The 17,342-nt window shown below is 38.6% G+C and overlaps 1 protein-coding gene across 1 annotated transcript; it reads left to right on the plus strand.

The window, feature by feature from the left end:
- Nucleotides 1-3,540: 3,540 nt before the first annotated feature.
- On the plus strand, nucleotides 3,541-13,520 carry LOC118780581 (protein-glutamine gamma-glutamyltransferase 2-like). Its single transcript, XM_036533162.1, has 13 exons — nucleotides 3,541-3,618; nucleotides 6,146-6,325; nucleotides 6,756-6,983; nucleotides 7,106-7,224; nucleotides 7,592-7,720; nucleotides 8,169-8,346; nucleotides 8,512-8,641; nucleotides 8,752-8,855; nucleotides 9,546-9,788; nucleotides 10,375-10,650; nucleotides 10,869-11,029; nucleotides 11,469-11,605; nucleotides 12,541-13,520. The coding sequence occupies exons 1-13, from the start codon at nucleotides 3,609-3,611 to the stop codon at nucleotides 12,686-12,688; spliced, it is 2,043 nt and encodes a 680-aa protein (XP_036389055.1). The 5' UTR covers nucleotides 3,541-3,608; the 3' UTR covers nucleotides 12,689-13,520.
- Nucleotides 13,521-17,342: the final 3,822 nt, after the last annotated feature.

The following is a 17,342-nucleotide window of genomic DNA, read 5'->3' on the forward strand; positions in this document are numbered from 1 at the left end:
ACACAATTTTGCATTCATGTTTCAGCACGCAGTGCATCCTATCTAGAATCTAGAATAATCCTGGGAAAGGAAGGGACAGGGTGTAGTCCCTTGTTTATACGGGCTAAAGATTTGGAATATTGATAGTTATAGGTATGAGAGATATCAGAGATGAAGCATTACCACATGTTTGGCAAATCTCCCTAAATGGCCCTCTAAGACAATTTTATTCTCCACACCAGCCCTCAGATGAAATGAGTCTGAGATCTCTGCTTCGATGTTTGTCATGAGCTTCTGCATATATCTACAATGGCAACACACATGACATATAATGGCATATACACAGTTACAAAATTTCATATGTCAAGAATATTTAATGCATTTTATACTGCTAAGATGTTATTTATTCTCATTCTGAATCCTATTAAAGTTTTAATATGAACTTCCCAAAGGGTGTTGAAGTCATAACTGTTTTTGAAAAAAGGCTGGAAGAAGAAAGAAGAGGAATACTTATAAAAACAGCACTGTGCTTTCACACTTTTTCCCCCTGAAAAAGGATAGCAATAGTTATCTATGTGCCTTTGGTGTTTGGTTCCATAAATATGCCTTCTGGAGTCAGAGAAAGGAGTGAACTAAATTCTTAACTCACAGGGAGGGAATAAAGCTCTGAAATAGCTTGGCCTTCCAGCACTGTACTGTATTTACAACAATTAAGTAGAAGAGTATTATACAAGAGTATTTGGACTACTGTGCACATAAAGTTGGAGGAGTAACTTCACCATAAATAATGACAGTAGGTGGTGCCAGAATGGTAGGGTCATTTAAGCCATGCAAAATAGCCAGTGTCTGACCTTGGGCAGCACAGTCACGAAGTGCAGGCACTGACAGCCAGCTAAAATTATAATCTTCACAGACTACTACAATGGCTGAAGGTAAGGCTTGAAAAAATCCCTGATATTACTAACATGTTTGGACTCAGGTTTCACTTTAAACATGTACTATAAAAGTACATAAAATGACTGTGTCACCAGTTTACACATCAGGGTTCAACAATCTTGCACTGTTAAAAGAAAGAGTCCTGAAACAATTGAGCTGATGGTATCTAAGCTAAAGCAAAGGTAAGTCTGGTTCTGTAACACAGTTTTGAATGCAATGAAAATTCTCACTGACATGTTGCCCTATCAGGAAAAAGGATGTGCAGTAAAACATATCTCAACTATGATCTACATATTTCTGACTGATGCATAGTTATTCAATTGCTGAATTTTTAAATTAGCATATGGCTCAGAGTGTAATTTTCTGAATGTCACCTCTGAGGTTTTCACTGTACATTCAGGTATGAAAATTGGAATGTTTCTCAACACACACATATATGTATCTGCAGGGAGCATTACATTACTGCTGTCATTTAGCATATGTGCTTACCCATAGTGACTGGTAAGGTGCCAGTACAAAGTGTATCTAACAAAGTGAAAGTGCATGAAAGGCTGTAACAGGACACTACTAAATACATTTGAAAATGCATCAAAGCCCAACACAATACTGAGATCACAAGTGCATGCTTAGTTCAATGCATACGTGAAATGCTATATGCCTTGCCATAAGATTGCAGAAATCTACCACATACCCTGTGGTGGAATTGCCATGTCTAAATTTACACATAACGGGAGCAAAAGATTGCACCTGGATAGGGGAGCTGAGGTGCGGTCTGAAGAGGTGGCGTGATCTACAGTATGTTGCTACCCAGCTGCTTTAACTGAAAGACACCAGTTTCTGAAGACAAGACACTTAGTGGACTTGTTGCGTTCTGAAGAGGATTTGGGAAACCGATATCCTCAAATGAATAATGGTTTCCATCTTGTCATCTGTTGGCTATGACTGGGACTGGGTCAAATGGCTGTCCCCTCTCCACCAGTGGGGACAGAGGTGGGTACATCGTCACACCACTTAAGTGGCACCCATTTCACTGCAGTGTAGGTGGCCTTTGGTTGGCCAAGTTTCCGACATCCTCACCAGGCAATCCTCAGGCAACTGTGGATGACTAGGTTGTTGTCAGTCATACATTTTTAGAGGTGTTCCAATTATCAATCCTCAGACATTGAGAAACATCCTTCTGATGAGAAGGTTTGTAAAGTTGACATTTATGGGAAACTGACAGGTAATTTGCATTTAAGTGTACCCGTTTGTTATTGTGATTGCAAGGTAGATTCTTAAGGGTGGGTAGGTTACCCTTCAAGCAAAAACACCGCACCCACCACAGCGTTGCACCACAGACTGAGTGCCAGCATTTTTTGGCAACCCAAGAGTAGAATTTCAGTAGAAATGTTTGCATCTGGATAAGGCAGAGACAACAGAAGTCTGATTGCCTGCTTCCCCTGATCAGAATTGGACAGAAACAGCTTGCATAGCACTTTCAGTGTTTAAGAAGACCTTTTATCCTTTCAGCTTTTAAAGGAAACAGCTCTGCTTTGGACATGAAGACATTTACTGTAATAAGAAACAGTGTGAAACCGATCAGGAACCCATTACTGTAGCCATAAACTCTGCTATAATCATCATAGGTATATATGAGTGAGGAAACAAGTTTGAATAGGTACATGTACCTGTAAATGTTTTTTTTTTATTATTTTTTAAATATGCAGGAATCCTGAAAATGTAATGTCATGCATGAAAAAAATGCTAATGAAGACTAAACATTTATAGTATTTCATTTATACATACATTTATTCATATATTTACGTGTTACACAATTTTGCATTCATGTTTCAGCACGCAGTGCATCCTATCTAGAATCTAGAATAATCCTGGGAAAGGAAGGGCCAGGATGTAGTCCCTTGTTTATACGGGCTAAAGATTTGGAATATTGATAGTTATAGGTATGAGAGATATCAGAGATGAAGCATTACCACATGTTTGGCAAATCTCCCTAAATTTTATTCTCCACACCAGCCCTCAAATGAAATGAGTCTGAGATCTCTGCTTCGATGTTTGTCATGAGCTTCTGCATATATCTACAATGGCAACACACATGACATATAATGGCATATACACAGTTACAAAATTTCGTATGTCAAGAATATTTAATGCATTTTATACTGCTAAGATGTTATTTATTCTCATTCTGAATCCTATTAAAGTTTTAATATGAACTTCCCAAAGGGTGTTGAAGTCATAACTGTTTTTGAAAAAAGGCTGGAAGAAGAAAGAAGAGGAATACTTATAAAAACAGCACTGTGCTTTCACACTTTTGCCCCCTGAAAAAGGATAGCAATAGTTATCTATGTGCCTTTGGTGTTTGGTTCCATAAATATGCCTTCTGGAGTCAGAGAAAGGAGTGAACTAAATTCTTAACTCACAGGGAGGAAATAAAGCTCTGAAATAGCTTGGCCTTCCAGCACTGTACTGTATTTACAACAATTAAGTAGAAGAGTATTATACAAGAGTATTTGGACTACTGTGCACATAAAGTTGGAGGAGTAACTTCACCATAAATAATGACAGTGGGTGGTGCCAGAATGGTAGGGTCATTTAAGCCATGCAAAATAGCCAGTGTCTGACCTTGGGCAGCACAGTCACGAAGTGCAGGCACTGACAGCCAGCTAAAATTATAATCTTCACAGACTACTACAATGGCTGAAGGTAAGGCTTGAAAAAATCCCTGATATTACTAACATTTTTGGATTCAGGTTTCACTTTAAACATGTACTATAAAAGTACATAAAATGACTGTGTCACCAGTTTACACATCAGGGTTCAACAATCTTGCACTGTTAAAAGAAAGAGTCCTGAAACAATTGAGCTGATGGTATCTAAGCTAAAGCAAAGGTAAGTCTGGTTCTGTAACACAGTTTTGAATGCAATGAAAATTCTCACTGACATGTTGCCCTATCAGGAAAAAGGATGTGCAGTAAAACATATCTCAGCTATGATCTACATATTTCTGACTGATGCATAGTTATTCAATTGCTGAATTTTTAAATTAGCATATGGCTCAGAGTGTAATTTCCTGAATGTCACCTCTGAGGTTTTCACTGTACATTCAGGTATGAAAATTGGAATGTTTCTCAACACACACATATATGTATCTGCAGGGAGCATTACATTACTTTAGCATATGTGCTTACCCATAGTGACTGGTAAAGTGCCAGTACAAAGTGTATCTAACAAAGTGAAAGTGCATGAAAGGCTGTAACAGGACACTACTAAATACATTTACACATAAGGGGAGCGAAAGATCGCGCCTGGATAGGGGAGCTGAGGTGCGGTCTGAAGAGGTGGCTAAAAAAACATAAACCTAAAAAAAACATGCATAATCCCTGCATATACAGTGTCACTGCTGTCACAATGATGTGTTAATAACTATATGTATGACCATTATGTCTTATCGTACTGCTGACATCAACTATCAAAGTAGTAGGCCTATTTGTATGACATGGAAGTCGCTCTGGATACAAGTATCTGCTAAATGAATGTAATGTAATTTAGTGTAACATGGCATTTGTTGTTCCATCTATTGACAAGTCTCTCAGTTCTACAGTAAATAATATTAGTATATTAGTATATTTCATTAAGTTCAACAGCCTATGAAAAAGTCATTCACAACTATTCAGCTCATGATCAAAAACTATACTGAAAGTCATAAAAATGTACACTTGTCTAATCAGAAAATTGATAGCAGGTAGCATTCACAGATTCTCAAGAATCAGTATAAAATGACAATCTTCACTATGAAGAGAAAAGCGTGTGATGAAATGGCAATTTCAAAACAAATGGATACTGGATAACTTTTTGTTGAATTCAGTGGCAGTGCAATGTGTTTGATTTACATGCTGAGGGTTCCTTGGATTATATGTCCAGAAATGGAAATCTCATTCAGTTACATCAGCTTTAGTGTTAACACTGTGTCAAATCATTTATCTTGCAAATGACACAGACCAGCAGGATTACGAGGAGGACGGATCATTCAGTGCATATTCTGTTGAGCCTGATATAAGTACAGATGGGTAGGACAGTGTGCAACAAGTTATTTTTATCAGTGGGTGGCCTTGGTGTCACAGAGGAGCTGCTCAGTTTGTGTACCAAGCACAAACAAACCGCAGCGCAGGAAATCTTCAGCCAGCTGCCAGATGAGCCACAATGCATTGGGCTCCCTTTGTGTGCACTGGTGTTCATCACTACTGACAGTTATCCTTCTTTGGCTGGGAGAAACAATGGGTTGGTAGTATTCATACAGAGAAATCTGGAGTAAAAGTCACCAGTTTGTGCTGTATAATTCACCAGATTATATAGATTATATCAGTAATTCGAATGTCTGAAAGACATCTCAAAAAGGACTGTGAAGCATGGTCATCAGTGGAGGCTTTGCCATACAGGGTCTGGGGACCTCCTTGGGGAGCATGAAAAATATTTTAGTGATTAACAGGTCAACATCAGAGTGGGGTTGTTTACATTTATGTAACATTCATATTATGTGTGAAAGTTACGTCACTATGTAGTTGCTGCTTATATTTATTTTGTAGAAAAAGAAATCTCCAAATATGTTCTAGAATTTAGATGGATATAATGCAAATTGAAAACCAGACCTTTATTTCATTTTTAATTTTGTCATTGGCAATATAGTATAAATTTTCTTAAGTATAAAAAATATAAAAAAGCTAATTGTCTGTGTGTGTGTGTGTGCAATTCTGTGATAGAGAGAGAATGATAGAGAGTGTGTATTTAAGGCTGTTAGGTGATTAAGCATTTGTTGATAAATCTTTTCCAGCTCATTTAATTATACGGTTATTGACCAAACTGTTTTATTTCCATTTTAAGGTTAGCTAGTAACACAAGTGTGCATTCCTGCACATTTGGACATATCTGGATGATCAAAAGATGATTCCCTTTTGTTTCAACTGTTTTGTCAGAGATTGCAGTTGTAATTTGAAAATTAGCTGGAACAACATTATTCATGTTGCAGTGTATGGCTTGTCCTCTGAGGGAGTTTCTTCCTTGCATTCCAACATTGTTACGAAATTGTACACTATTTAAGCAGAAAAAGTATTCACCATTCTTTTCTGTTTCCTGTTCTCATGCACTCAGGCTTATCAATAAATGCAGTCTGTATATATATAAAATAGCTTTTCCATTTTGTTACTTTTACACTGTGTTTCTTTTCTTTTTTTAGCACTGGACATTGAAAGATGTGATTTGGAGTGTAAATGTAACAATGCAGAGCACCACACTGACCTTAACGGGGTGGATCGCCTGATAATTCGGAGGGGACAGCCATTCACCCTCACCCTGCACCTTCGATCTGGAACCTTCCAGCCTGGAGTCAGCACCTTCAGGCTTATCGCTGAGACAGGTACCACAATGTCTCTGGATAATTGGACAGCTCTCTGGACAATCTTTAAAGTGAAAATAATGGTTAAATGTTCAGTATGGGGCTTATTTAACCATTCTTTATTCTGGCTACAATATAGGTTTGTGTAGTGTATGGTAATTAAGAATTCCAATCCCTACATCTACCTTTGATCCAGGACAGCGCAGAACATGTTGACAGTGACTGGAAATGATGAATTATGCTAGATGCTTATCTCATAAATGCTCATTTGATGTTTGCATTTATCACTTGCATTCTCTAATATACAGTCTTCTATGTAACACATAAATCACCCTGACAAGGCGGGGTTGGGGGTGGGAGTGGGGGGGAGGTTTCTGCCTGAGCATAAATAAATACATTTGGTACCCTAGGTGCTGATGACAATTCATATATCCACTCTGTGTGTTTTAAGGGCCATCCCCCTCAGAGGAATGGGGCACTAAGGCCACTTTTAGTCTGAGTGGCTCCATAGACAAAAAAACTTGGAGTACATCTGTGTCCTTTTCCCTTGGAAAAATTGTCTCCCTGTCCATCTGCTCGGCCCCCGATGCTCCCATTGGCCGATACTCTCTGACTTTGGACCAGGGCACCGAGATCAGCCTGGGAGAGTTTGTGCTGCTCTTCAACCCCTGGTGCCGAAGTGAGTAAATAACCTGTAATTTCAACTACACTTTGAGAGCTACGCCTTCCATAGGACAATAACAAAGTAAAGAAGAATTTGAATCAATCACTGAAGATCATTATTTGCTCCCCTGGCAACAGGAGATGCTGTATTTATGGATGATGAAGAGAAACGGAAGGAGTACATCCTGTCCCAGGATGGTCTTATTTACAGAGGAACTCCTAAACACATTGGTGATACCCCATGGAACTTTGCCCAGGTGAGAACAAAAATAGTTCTGGGTAGACAGGGTAAGAACTAATCTGGGGACATGAAACAGCTGCTGTTTCACATTAGGATTAAAGGTACATTTGAAACTCTATCACACGTTATCACCAAGCTTAAAATTAAAAATGGCAAAGTTTTCAACAAGGATTATTTCTCAAGGAAAATGATTTATTTAAAGCCCTATGCACATGGTCAGATGTCTGGAAAGGAGCATACCTTAAGAGTCCTCTGGCTGTTGACAGTCCAGTTTTATTACTACTATAAATGGCATTGTCGTGGTGCTTGGTTTCCTTCATGTAGTTTTTAGCTGAATGCTAAAAATATGTCATTTCTTCAGTCTCAGTTGTCTCTCTCTCCAGTTTGAACCAGGGATCCTGGACACCTGCCTGAGAATCCTGGATGAGAACCCCAAATATCTGAAGAACCCATCAAAGGACTGCTCAGGCAGAAGGAACCCTGTGTATGTGACCAGAGTCCTGAGTGCAATGGTAAATTCCTGTAGAAAGACATTATGTTTGCTAGATTGCCAAATTCACTGGCTGAAGCATTACGCTTCAGACATCTTGTGATTGAATCTAAACACCTGCCTGTGGAAAAAAATGCATTGCAACAGTGATGAGAAAGACCTGCATTCATTGGTAGTAAATTTGAAGAAAGAATTATGCAAGTACTTAAATGCATGTTCTCAATGACACTGATTCGGTTGAGAGAGTGGCTAGAATGAAATCATCACACATCTTCCCAGGACAACACTGCTTTAAGGACAGTCTGTGCTGCATCACATCTGAACTTGCACTTATTGCACTTTACATTATTTCCTAACATATGAGGAAGATCTTGCCCACACCATCAGAATAATCATGCTCTCCTTGTCAAATCAAAAGTTTGAATACCAAAATAGCAGCACTTGTGCAGTCAATGACTTTCCTTTCCTAGATCAACTGCGACGATGACAGAGGGATACTCATGGGAAATTGGTCAGGTAACTATGATGATGGCACGCCCCCCTCACAGTGGAGCAGCAGTGTGGAGATTCTGCGTGAGTGGCAGGCCAGTTCCTGTCGGCCGGTTTGTTACGGACAGTGCTGGGTCTTTGCTGCAGTGGCTTGCACAGGTAATACTCACTGAGCAACAAAGTGTCACCCATACAATGTCATAATGCTGTCTTAGATCCCTGCCTTCTCTGTTTTGCATGATTTCCATTATTTGTCACAGTTATGTCTCAGCACATCCTCAATTTGCCTTTTATCTGATGCTGTGGCCATTTTCTGTTCACCAGTGTCCCGAGCACTAGGCATCCCCTGTCGAGTGGTCACTAACTTTGAGTCAGCTCATGACAGCAACAGCAACCTGGTGATTGAATTCATCTATGATGAAAACGTAGAGGATTTATCTGAGGATTCAGTATGGTGAGCTGGTTGGCACAAACTACATAGAAAGGAAACTAATGGATTTCAAGTGAAGATTAACACTGAGAAATTGAGAGGTTTATCTTTGGCTTTCTCCATCCTGTCCGTAGGAACTTTCATGTGTGGGTGGAGAGCTGGATGGCACGGCCCGATCTCAAACCTGAGTTTAATGGCTGGCAAGTCTGTGACCCAACACCCCAGGAGAAAAGTGATGGTAATCATGGAATCTCCCCAGATTTCTACAAAAGAATGAGGAGTTCTATTGTGTTCACATGGTTACTGAGATTCTAACATTTCAGCTTTCAGATTTTTCTGCATTTCAATGTCCTGAGAAAGAAATAATAATAATAATAATAATAGCTTTCCTTAAAAAAGAAAAAAAAACAACATGCAATTAATCATCAGCCCTCCAGGACACAACTGACTGTGTTCAAATGTGCATCAGCCCCTTACACAATACAGTGATCATTAGTGTGTGCATACGTAAGTACATTTGATACACAAGTGCAGTACGACATAGCTAGCAGTAAGACTACAATATACCCTGCTACAGTAATGGAAGGTGAGTTATGCAAGGGGATCGTTTACTTCATGTGTGCTCTTTTCAACTACATAATGTGCTTTATATTTAGTTTCCAAACACGTAAAACTTATAAACGTATAATACTTATTTTCTTAAATTTTCATGGAAAAGTTAATCTTTTAAAAGTTTGGATCATCTATACAACAGCACCAGATGGAACTGAGGACTTAAAGCAGGTGGTTAAAGCAAGGACCACTGGTTAATGAAGGCCTATTTGTGATAAGCTTGAAAACCAATGAAAATGAGTTTTTTTGCATGATACAATAAGTATACATTTGTATTCTACATATCATTCCCCCCCCCCCCCCCCCCCCCCACTAGGAGTGTACTGCTGTGGCCCTGTGCCCGTGAAAGCCATCAAAGAGGGTGAGCTCACTATTAAGTACGACGCTCCCTTTGTGTTTGCGGAGGTCAACGCCGATGTGGAGAAATACTTGATGTTCAGGGACGGCCAAAAAGTCAGAATTGGAGGATCAACTACTTATGTGGGACAGTTTATCAGCACTAAGAGTGTGGGCAAAGATGCGAGGGAGGACATCACACACCTCTACAAGTACCCTGAAGGTTGGTACAGCCTCAAAGAGAACGACATCCTCAATCACAATCACTGTTACTTTTTTTGTGTAGCAGTACAAGAAATTTAGAAGAGATCTTGTGCAAGAAAAGTCAAATGGTTTTTGCATTTTTTCATTTTCAGTCATCAAGGTAAGCAACATTCAATTTTATATATGGTTGTGAGTACACATTCTCTTATGAGTATCCTGTGTACTGAAGATGTGCACTAGGGTTGCAAAATTTCAGGAATTCTCAGACAGAGAAATTGTCCCAGGAAATTTATGGGAATTAATGGGAATGGATGGGTATTGTCAGGAATTATAGGAATTAATTGTTTTTCTTTTTTTTGTATACTGACTGGTTTTTCCTTCAGAGCCTTTTATTCTCTTTACCATCAATAATATACTCTTGCTGGAAATTTCCTTAACATTCTTTCACTTGTTTTATATACTTATGTCTTTTACTTTTATTATGAGGTAACAAAGTGATGGAACAGATAAGAGAAAATGGCTCAAACAAGGAGCCAAGCCAGGAAACAACTACCCACAACCCCACTAGGACACTCCGAAGCTTGAAGTGATGATGTGGTTTTCAGGTTCAGAGAAGGAGCGAGAGGTTTTCCAGAAAGCCAATCACCACAACAAGCTGAAGGAGCTGGGCTTGGAGCCAGGCCTGCAAATCAAGATCAAGGTGTCTGAGGACATGAGGAGAGGCTGTGACTTTGACGTGTTTGCCGTGGTCACCAACAACACCCCTGTCTCCAAGACATGCCGACTTACGTTTTATGGTAGGGCTGTCTCCTATGATGGAAAATTAGGCAGCTCCTGTGGACTGATGGTAATGTCTGACCTGCAGCTTTCATCCGGAGAAGGTCAGTGGGCCATTTGACACATATTCTGCAGCTCTGTTTTACCTTTTATCTGCTCATTTGTTCAACTGTATCTTGCATTAGTCTTCTCTGCTCATTAGCTGGATAATACAATAATACATTTTTAAGAATTTATCATTTTTAACAATGAGAATGTACTTGTTCACAAGTTTTTTAAATCACCAACCCATTTATTAATCCCTTTGGTATGTGATTTCCAGTGAAGCAGTTGCCCCTTAGGCTCTGCTACTCGGACTACGGTGAGCATATTACCCAGGATGCCATGATCCGGCTGATTGCTCTCCTCATTGATAGTGGCTCCAAAGAGATTTTCAATGCATCAAGGACAATCGTTCTGGAGAATCCAGAGATTACCATCAGGGTACATCATCCTAATGGCCCGTGTCACTGCCACACCTATGATGGACCTACAGAAGCAAATTACATCCTTAGACAGTAGATTACACAGATTACATCCCTACTTTGACCCTTTTAAATTTGACCATTGTACAGCATATGTTCTAATGTTGTATGACTACAATGGATTTTTTCTCATGTTTTCTGTCCTTACCATTGACAATAAGTGGCTTAACTGTAAAGATCTTAACATCAGCCACTTCATTGCTATTGCTATTGCTACTGCTTCTATATGACAATATAAAGCAAATTCATATATTGAATAAATAAATATATATATATATATATATATATATATATATATATATATATATATAAGAAGATGGCATAATATGGTAAATATAATGTAGGTAATGTGGCCTACATAAAGGCACCTGTCTTAAAAATATTTCATTCTGCTGCAGATCTTGGGAGAACCCAAAGAGAACTGTCAGTTGGCAGCAGAGATCTCCCTGCAGAACCCTCTCCCTGAACCCCTGGAGAACTGCACCTTCACTGTAGAGGGAGCCAATCTGACGGGTGGGAAGACCATCACAGAAACGTACGTCCATGGGACATGTGCTGTTCCTATATGGTTCAGATCCATTTAACCAGCAGCTGTTTAACTCCAGGAATAACAATCAATTAATCAACTTCTAAAATGAAGGCCCAAGTTAGAACAGAGAGCAAACAGCCATGATTCTGTAGCTAATGCCATCAAAAATATGTTCATCTGTTGAAATTGTTTTTGCTTGAATGGAGATATAAGTCTTTCACTGTACTTCAATGAAACCTCAGCCCACCAAAAAAAAAATCTTTTGAGGACATTTAAAATATATTCAATGAAATATATTCACATTACACTTGTAAAATGAAATCAATAATTATAGTTATTATTAATGAATGAATTAATTTTATTCATTTTATAACAATTACTTAATTTTATAATTGTAAATAATTATTTTGTTATTAATTGTTTTTAATTATTTTGCCCCCCAAATATTACCAATCAATCAAATACATTGCATATGTAGTTTAACTGAACTCCTTTGAATGGTCAGAGAAATACCTGAGTATAATGCATGGGAATAAAATGTTCATAAGATTTATAAATAAAATATGGAAAAAATAGATGCATTTGTTAACCATTTGGCTTTGCTATGATACAGATTAGTCTTCAATTTATGTCAATAGCTTGTTATGTCACCTAAAGAACAACACATCAAGCTTTGTACATCCTATCTATAGTAATCTTAAAGGTTAGCTGTTTTTAGTGGCAAGAAGGTAATTGAAACAAACTGAAAGTGTCAAGCAAAGATTATAAAACATTTTCATTTAATCTATAGGGATGGAAGAGAAGGTGTAGCATATAAGACATCTGACAGTGATACTATTGGGCTGGTTGGTTTAATTGGCAGATCTTCAATATCTCTGTGAACACCAGATTCAAAGTGTTTGTAACCACGTGACATCTTCCGTCTCCATCTCTTTCAGCAGGATTGGATCAGTGGGGCCAAAACAAACCGCCACAGTTAAAATATACTTTACCCCAACCTGTGCAGGAACGAGGAAGTTGTTGGTCAACTTCAATAGCGACAAGCTGTGTAATATCAAGGGATACAAGAGCATTGATGTTGGAAAATAAACATGCTGTGTTGTTTTGTGTTGTGTTTCCGGCACGACTCTTTATATAAGGTTTCAGGTTGCCAGTCTTTCTAATCTAGTATCAGCTCTCAAAGTCAAAAATGGCTGAATCCTTCATGTCCTTGAGTTGATCCTCAGCAGAAAATTCTCTGTCTGTGAGGGTCATCAGCATCTCGTTTGAGTTCAGTGACAATTACAATTAAGTGTCACTTGCCCACTTTCTGTATTTATGTTTAATATAAGCCTCATTTTGCATTGCATTGGCATAAATGTGAAACTCTGATATGCTCACCTCTGAATCCCACATTGTACATTAATTTAAGTAATACAAACCTTTAGATACAATCAAACTTACCAAGTCATGTTAGCGGGAAAATGCTATCTGATGTTGGTTTACTCTGTAAGAGTTTTTGTTTTGATTTAATGGTCCTTGACTATGACCTGATGAAACTTGTTTGAATCCAGGGGTTTAGTAATTAAACTCTTAATGGCCGCAAGCTAACTTGCACCTGCTACACCTGAGATAAACACATCAAGTGCCTTTTCCTCCAAGTTCTGGAGAATTCAGATGTCGAGTAAGAACCTGACAGCTCATTTTTTGGTAAAAGGTGGGGTGAAGGTGGTGTTGTTGATTAATGTATATATGTTTCCTGCATTTACTGTTCAGCTGACTTCAGAGAAGTTCTCTAATTAACTGATAAAATGTAAAGTTAGCATACAAATGAAAAATAGAAAATGAGGTTGAGTCTCACCAGTATAGTTATCAACTGTAATCAGAGTCGGCCCTGACCAATTTGGTGCCCTAGGCAAGATTTTAGCTGGTGCCCCTTGCATCGCAGCCAATTCCACAATGGTTAATTGTGGTTTTAAACTATTCTTTATGGTCAGAACATGACAAACACTTGCCAAACAGCATTCACAAATCTGAGGTAGAACATTCAAAACCATTATAATGATGAAATCTTTCTTCAACATCAAAATATGCATGACTAAAATTAAGTAAAAGCCTTTTTCAGTCCTTTTTCCTCAACAAAATGAATATCTTAATAGAAAAATTAAGTGCTGCAGTGTGATACAGCACACATGTAAGATGGCTCAAACTGCAAAGTTTAAAAGTGCTTTAAAGGATAATGTCAATAAATAGACAAAGAAATCTTAATTCTGGTCAGCATGCCAAACCCTTTGTACAGACGGTTTGAAACATTTTGTTTATTATGTTGTGTTTTAGCTGACAATGTAAACAAAATAAATAGACAAAAGAAAAATCTCAACTGTGGTCAGTATCTTCTGTACAAGTTTTAAACAAGGAAAGCCATTACCCTACAAGTTACGGGCAAGAAAGACAAGTCTGTCTACAGTCTCAGCTTTCTTCGGCACAGTTTGCAGTCCACGCTGCACTGTTTTTTGTCGGATTGTAAATAGGCAAAATATCTCCAAACTACTGAAGTTGAGTGACCTTTCTTGTCAGCGATGTCCTCATCCTTCGAGCTGGTCATGGGCACTGCTTTTTCTTCGGTGTCGCTCATTTCGCTTATTCCGCTCCAACTACAAGCCTGTTAGCCACTGCCTCTGTAAACAATACCACGTGCTGGCCTGAATTTATATCTCTCACCATGCAACTGTGCAATGTTTACCTCTATTCCTGCCACATGATTGGCAGTTCGTGATACATTTCTATGCATGCCATCTAAGCATGGAAATGAATTATATCGAATGTTTGTTACATTTCTATTGAGGAATATTATATTGCGATAATTATTGTTATCGTTTTATCGCCCAGCCCTACGTTACAACTATTAATTACAAAAGGGGATGGAAAAGGGAAAGCAAGAAAAAGTATATTTCTCAAAATTATATTGTAAGTTAGTCTTTCCAACTTTAACTAATGAATTTAAGGTCGGAGTAACTGACGTTAACTCTAGCTATTTATTAAATTAGCGAATATTACTATCATCCAAAGTAAGCTAATAACACTCTGCTCCAATGATAACTACTATGCAATGGATAAACTATTCATTCATCATATTACCTCTGTCTGCTTCCCGTTTTTCCTACTCTTCTCTTCTTTTTCTTCCCTGGGCACCAGAGGACTTTTTGACATGATATATATATATATCTATATACATATATATCTATATATATATTTATATATATACACACACACTATATGGACAAAAGTATTTGGCCACACCTGTTTTTCAGGGTTTGGGCTAGGCCCCTTATCTCCAGTGAAGGGCAATCTTAATGCTTCGGCATCGCAAGACATTTTGGACAATGCTATGCTTCCAACTTTGTGGCAACAGTTTGGGGAAGGCCATTTTCTATTCCAACATGACTGTGCCCCAGTGCACAAAGCAAGGACTATAAAGACATGGTTTGATGAGTTTGGTGTGGAAGAACTTGACTGGCCCGCACAGAGCCCTGACCTCAACCCAATCGAGCACCTTTAGGATGAACTGGAACGGAGATTGCGAGCCAGGCCTTCTCGTCCAACATCAGTGCCTGACCTCATAAATGCTCTACAGAATGAATGGGCACAGATTCCCACAGAAACACTCCAAAATCTTGTGGAAAGCCTTCCAAGAAGAGTGGACGCTGTTATAGCTGCAAAAGGGGGACCAACTCCATATTAAAGTATATGTATTTGAATACAATGTCATTACAATGTAATGGTCAGGCATCCGAATACTTTTGTCCATATAGTGTATGTTGTTATGGATTTTTTTGTAATATTTCGAAATAATAGTATTAAAATAGTATTAGTAAAAAATAGTAAAAGTTAAAAATTTTGAACTTTTTTCTTCCCTCATTTGGGGTGCCCCTATGGATGGATGGCACCCTAGCATTCGCCTATACCGCCTATGCCACGGGCTGGCTCTGACTGTAATGTTCTTTATACATAGCATATTGATGTTTTTGTTGCCATAACTGTGATGTGACGTTGAAGCTGTGGGTCTTTCTGTGCCCGTGTTACCACCGCTGACAGCTGCCAAGCAGTGAGGAGCCATGAGTAGCCTTTATGTTGAAATGCACAAGTCGCTGAAAGACTGATGATTTTCATTACTTTTAAATCCAGAAATGTCTTGATCTTCTGCCCCTAAATACAGTGGATATAAAAAGTCTACACACCCTTATGAAATTGCAGGTTTTTGAAATGTAAAGAGAGAAATAACAAAAATGTAAATGTCAGACTTTTTCCATCTGTAATGCGATGTTCCAGCAAAGCGTGTGTAGACTTTTTATATCCACTAGAAAGTGCACACTGTTAAATGTTGAAAATTGTACAACTGCTTAAAAGTAAAAGTCTAGGACATGACTAAGACATAAAGTATTCACTGTGCATTATGGTTCTATTTCCAGCTATGAACAGTCAAAGTGTTCCAGAGTTTTCATCCAGACTTCACTGAGGTATCAATGGTGGTGACAGTGCCACTACCTGAAACCCAGGAAATTCTCCCTGCATTGTTCAAAATAGAGAAAACAGTAATGACCTCACCCTGTCAATGGCAAAAACACTATAGATGAATCATGTTCCAAATAAACCAGAATGCAGATTTTATAGAAACCTTTTAGTACTTTATTGCAAGGACCAAAGTAGTAATAATCCATTTTCATAAATACAGTACCAAGGATCTAAGCAAGCTAAGGAGCGAGCAAACAAGAACCAAATGCTGGTATTCAAGAAAATCTTCTGCAAATGTACAAATTATTTCCCCATTTTGCGAAGGAAGTCTCTGACATCGGGACCATGTAGGAGCGCTTTTACTGCGTAATCTATGCTTGTTTATTGACACAGTAGGAGCCCAGAACGCCTCACCCACACCCTCTCTGAGCGAGAACTATGGCAGTGCTTCCTTTGAAAGAACCAGCAGCTTCCACTCCTCATGTCCTCCTGAACCCAGCCCACATGCGTCCACACGCATAGCTCCTTAATCAAAGTGAGCTGGCACCTTTCTGCCAACCACACTGCATAGTCTTGGCACCACTTTGATTTTGCAGTGTCGAGGCAGAAAAATGGTCTGTCGTTGCCCTCTATCTAGACTGACATGGTCCACAGCTGCTGTTCCCTGTTTTTGCAATCGCTCCTTGGTTCACAGCATGTCATCCAATAGTAAGTCACGTTACAAACAAAACAATGGCTGTCCAGTGGAGGAAGGTGATCCTTTTGTTATGCTCCTTTTGCCTTTTGAATGTGATCTGTCGAAAATCTGAAAACAGTCGTCCATTACACTTGAGTACCTTGATCTTCTCTGTGTGAAGCTGTTAAATTGACAAACCACGATCCTGTCATTAGAGAGCCATGAACTTGTCATACTGAATTTGTCATAGTGATTAACATTAGCAGGTCCGATTATCAGGCCAATCCTGTCATAGCTATTACATGATCGGTCTGACCCTGTCACAGTCATTAACATTAACAGGCACTGACTGTGGGTTATAACAGTCCTTTATTCATGACAAAGTTATATTTAGTAAATGCTTTATTTCCTACCTAACCATCAGTGGACAGCTTTATCAATCAGAATGTGAAGAGTGGTCCCAAAACAAGAGCATCTTGTAAATTGTAAATTCTGCTATAGTTTAATGAATGAAAGGCTATAATTATTATTATTATTTCAGAAAAAAACAGACCACATACCTAAATCAGTGCTTTC

Source organism: Megalops cyprinoides, chromosome 7 (assembly GCF_013368585.1).
Source record: "Megalops cyprinoides isolate fMegCyp1 chromosome 7, fMegCyp1.pri, whole genome shotgun sequence".
Classification (NCBI taxonomy): Eukaryota; Metazoa; Chordata; class Actinopteri; order Elopiformes; family Megalopidae; genus Megalops; species Megalops cyprinoides.

Excerpts from the sequence above, each read along its gene's own strand:
- LOC118780581 (XM_036533162.1), top strand. Across the intron at positions 8,856-9,545 it reads ACCCCAGGAGAAAAGTGATG|GAGTGTACTGCTGTGGCCCT; the intron begins GTAATCATGGAA and ends CCCCCCCACTAG. Across the intron at positions 11,030-11,468 it reads ATCCAGAGATTACCATCAGG|ATCTTGGGAGAACCCAAAGA; the intron begins GTACATCATCCT and ends ATTCTGCTGCAG.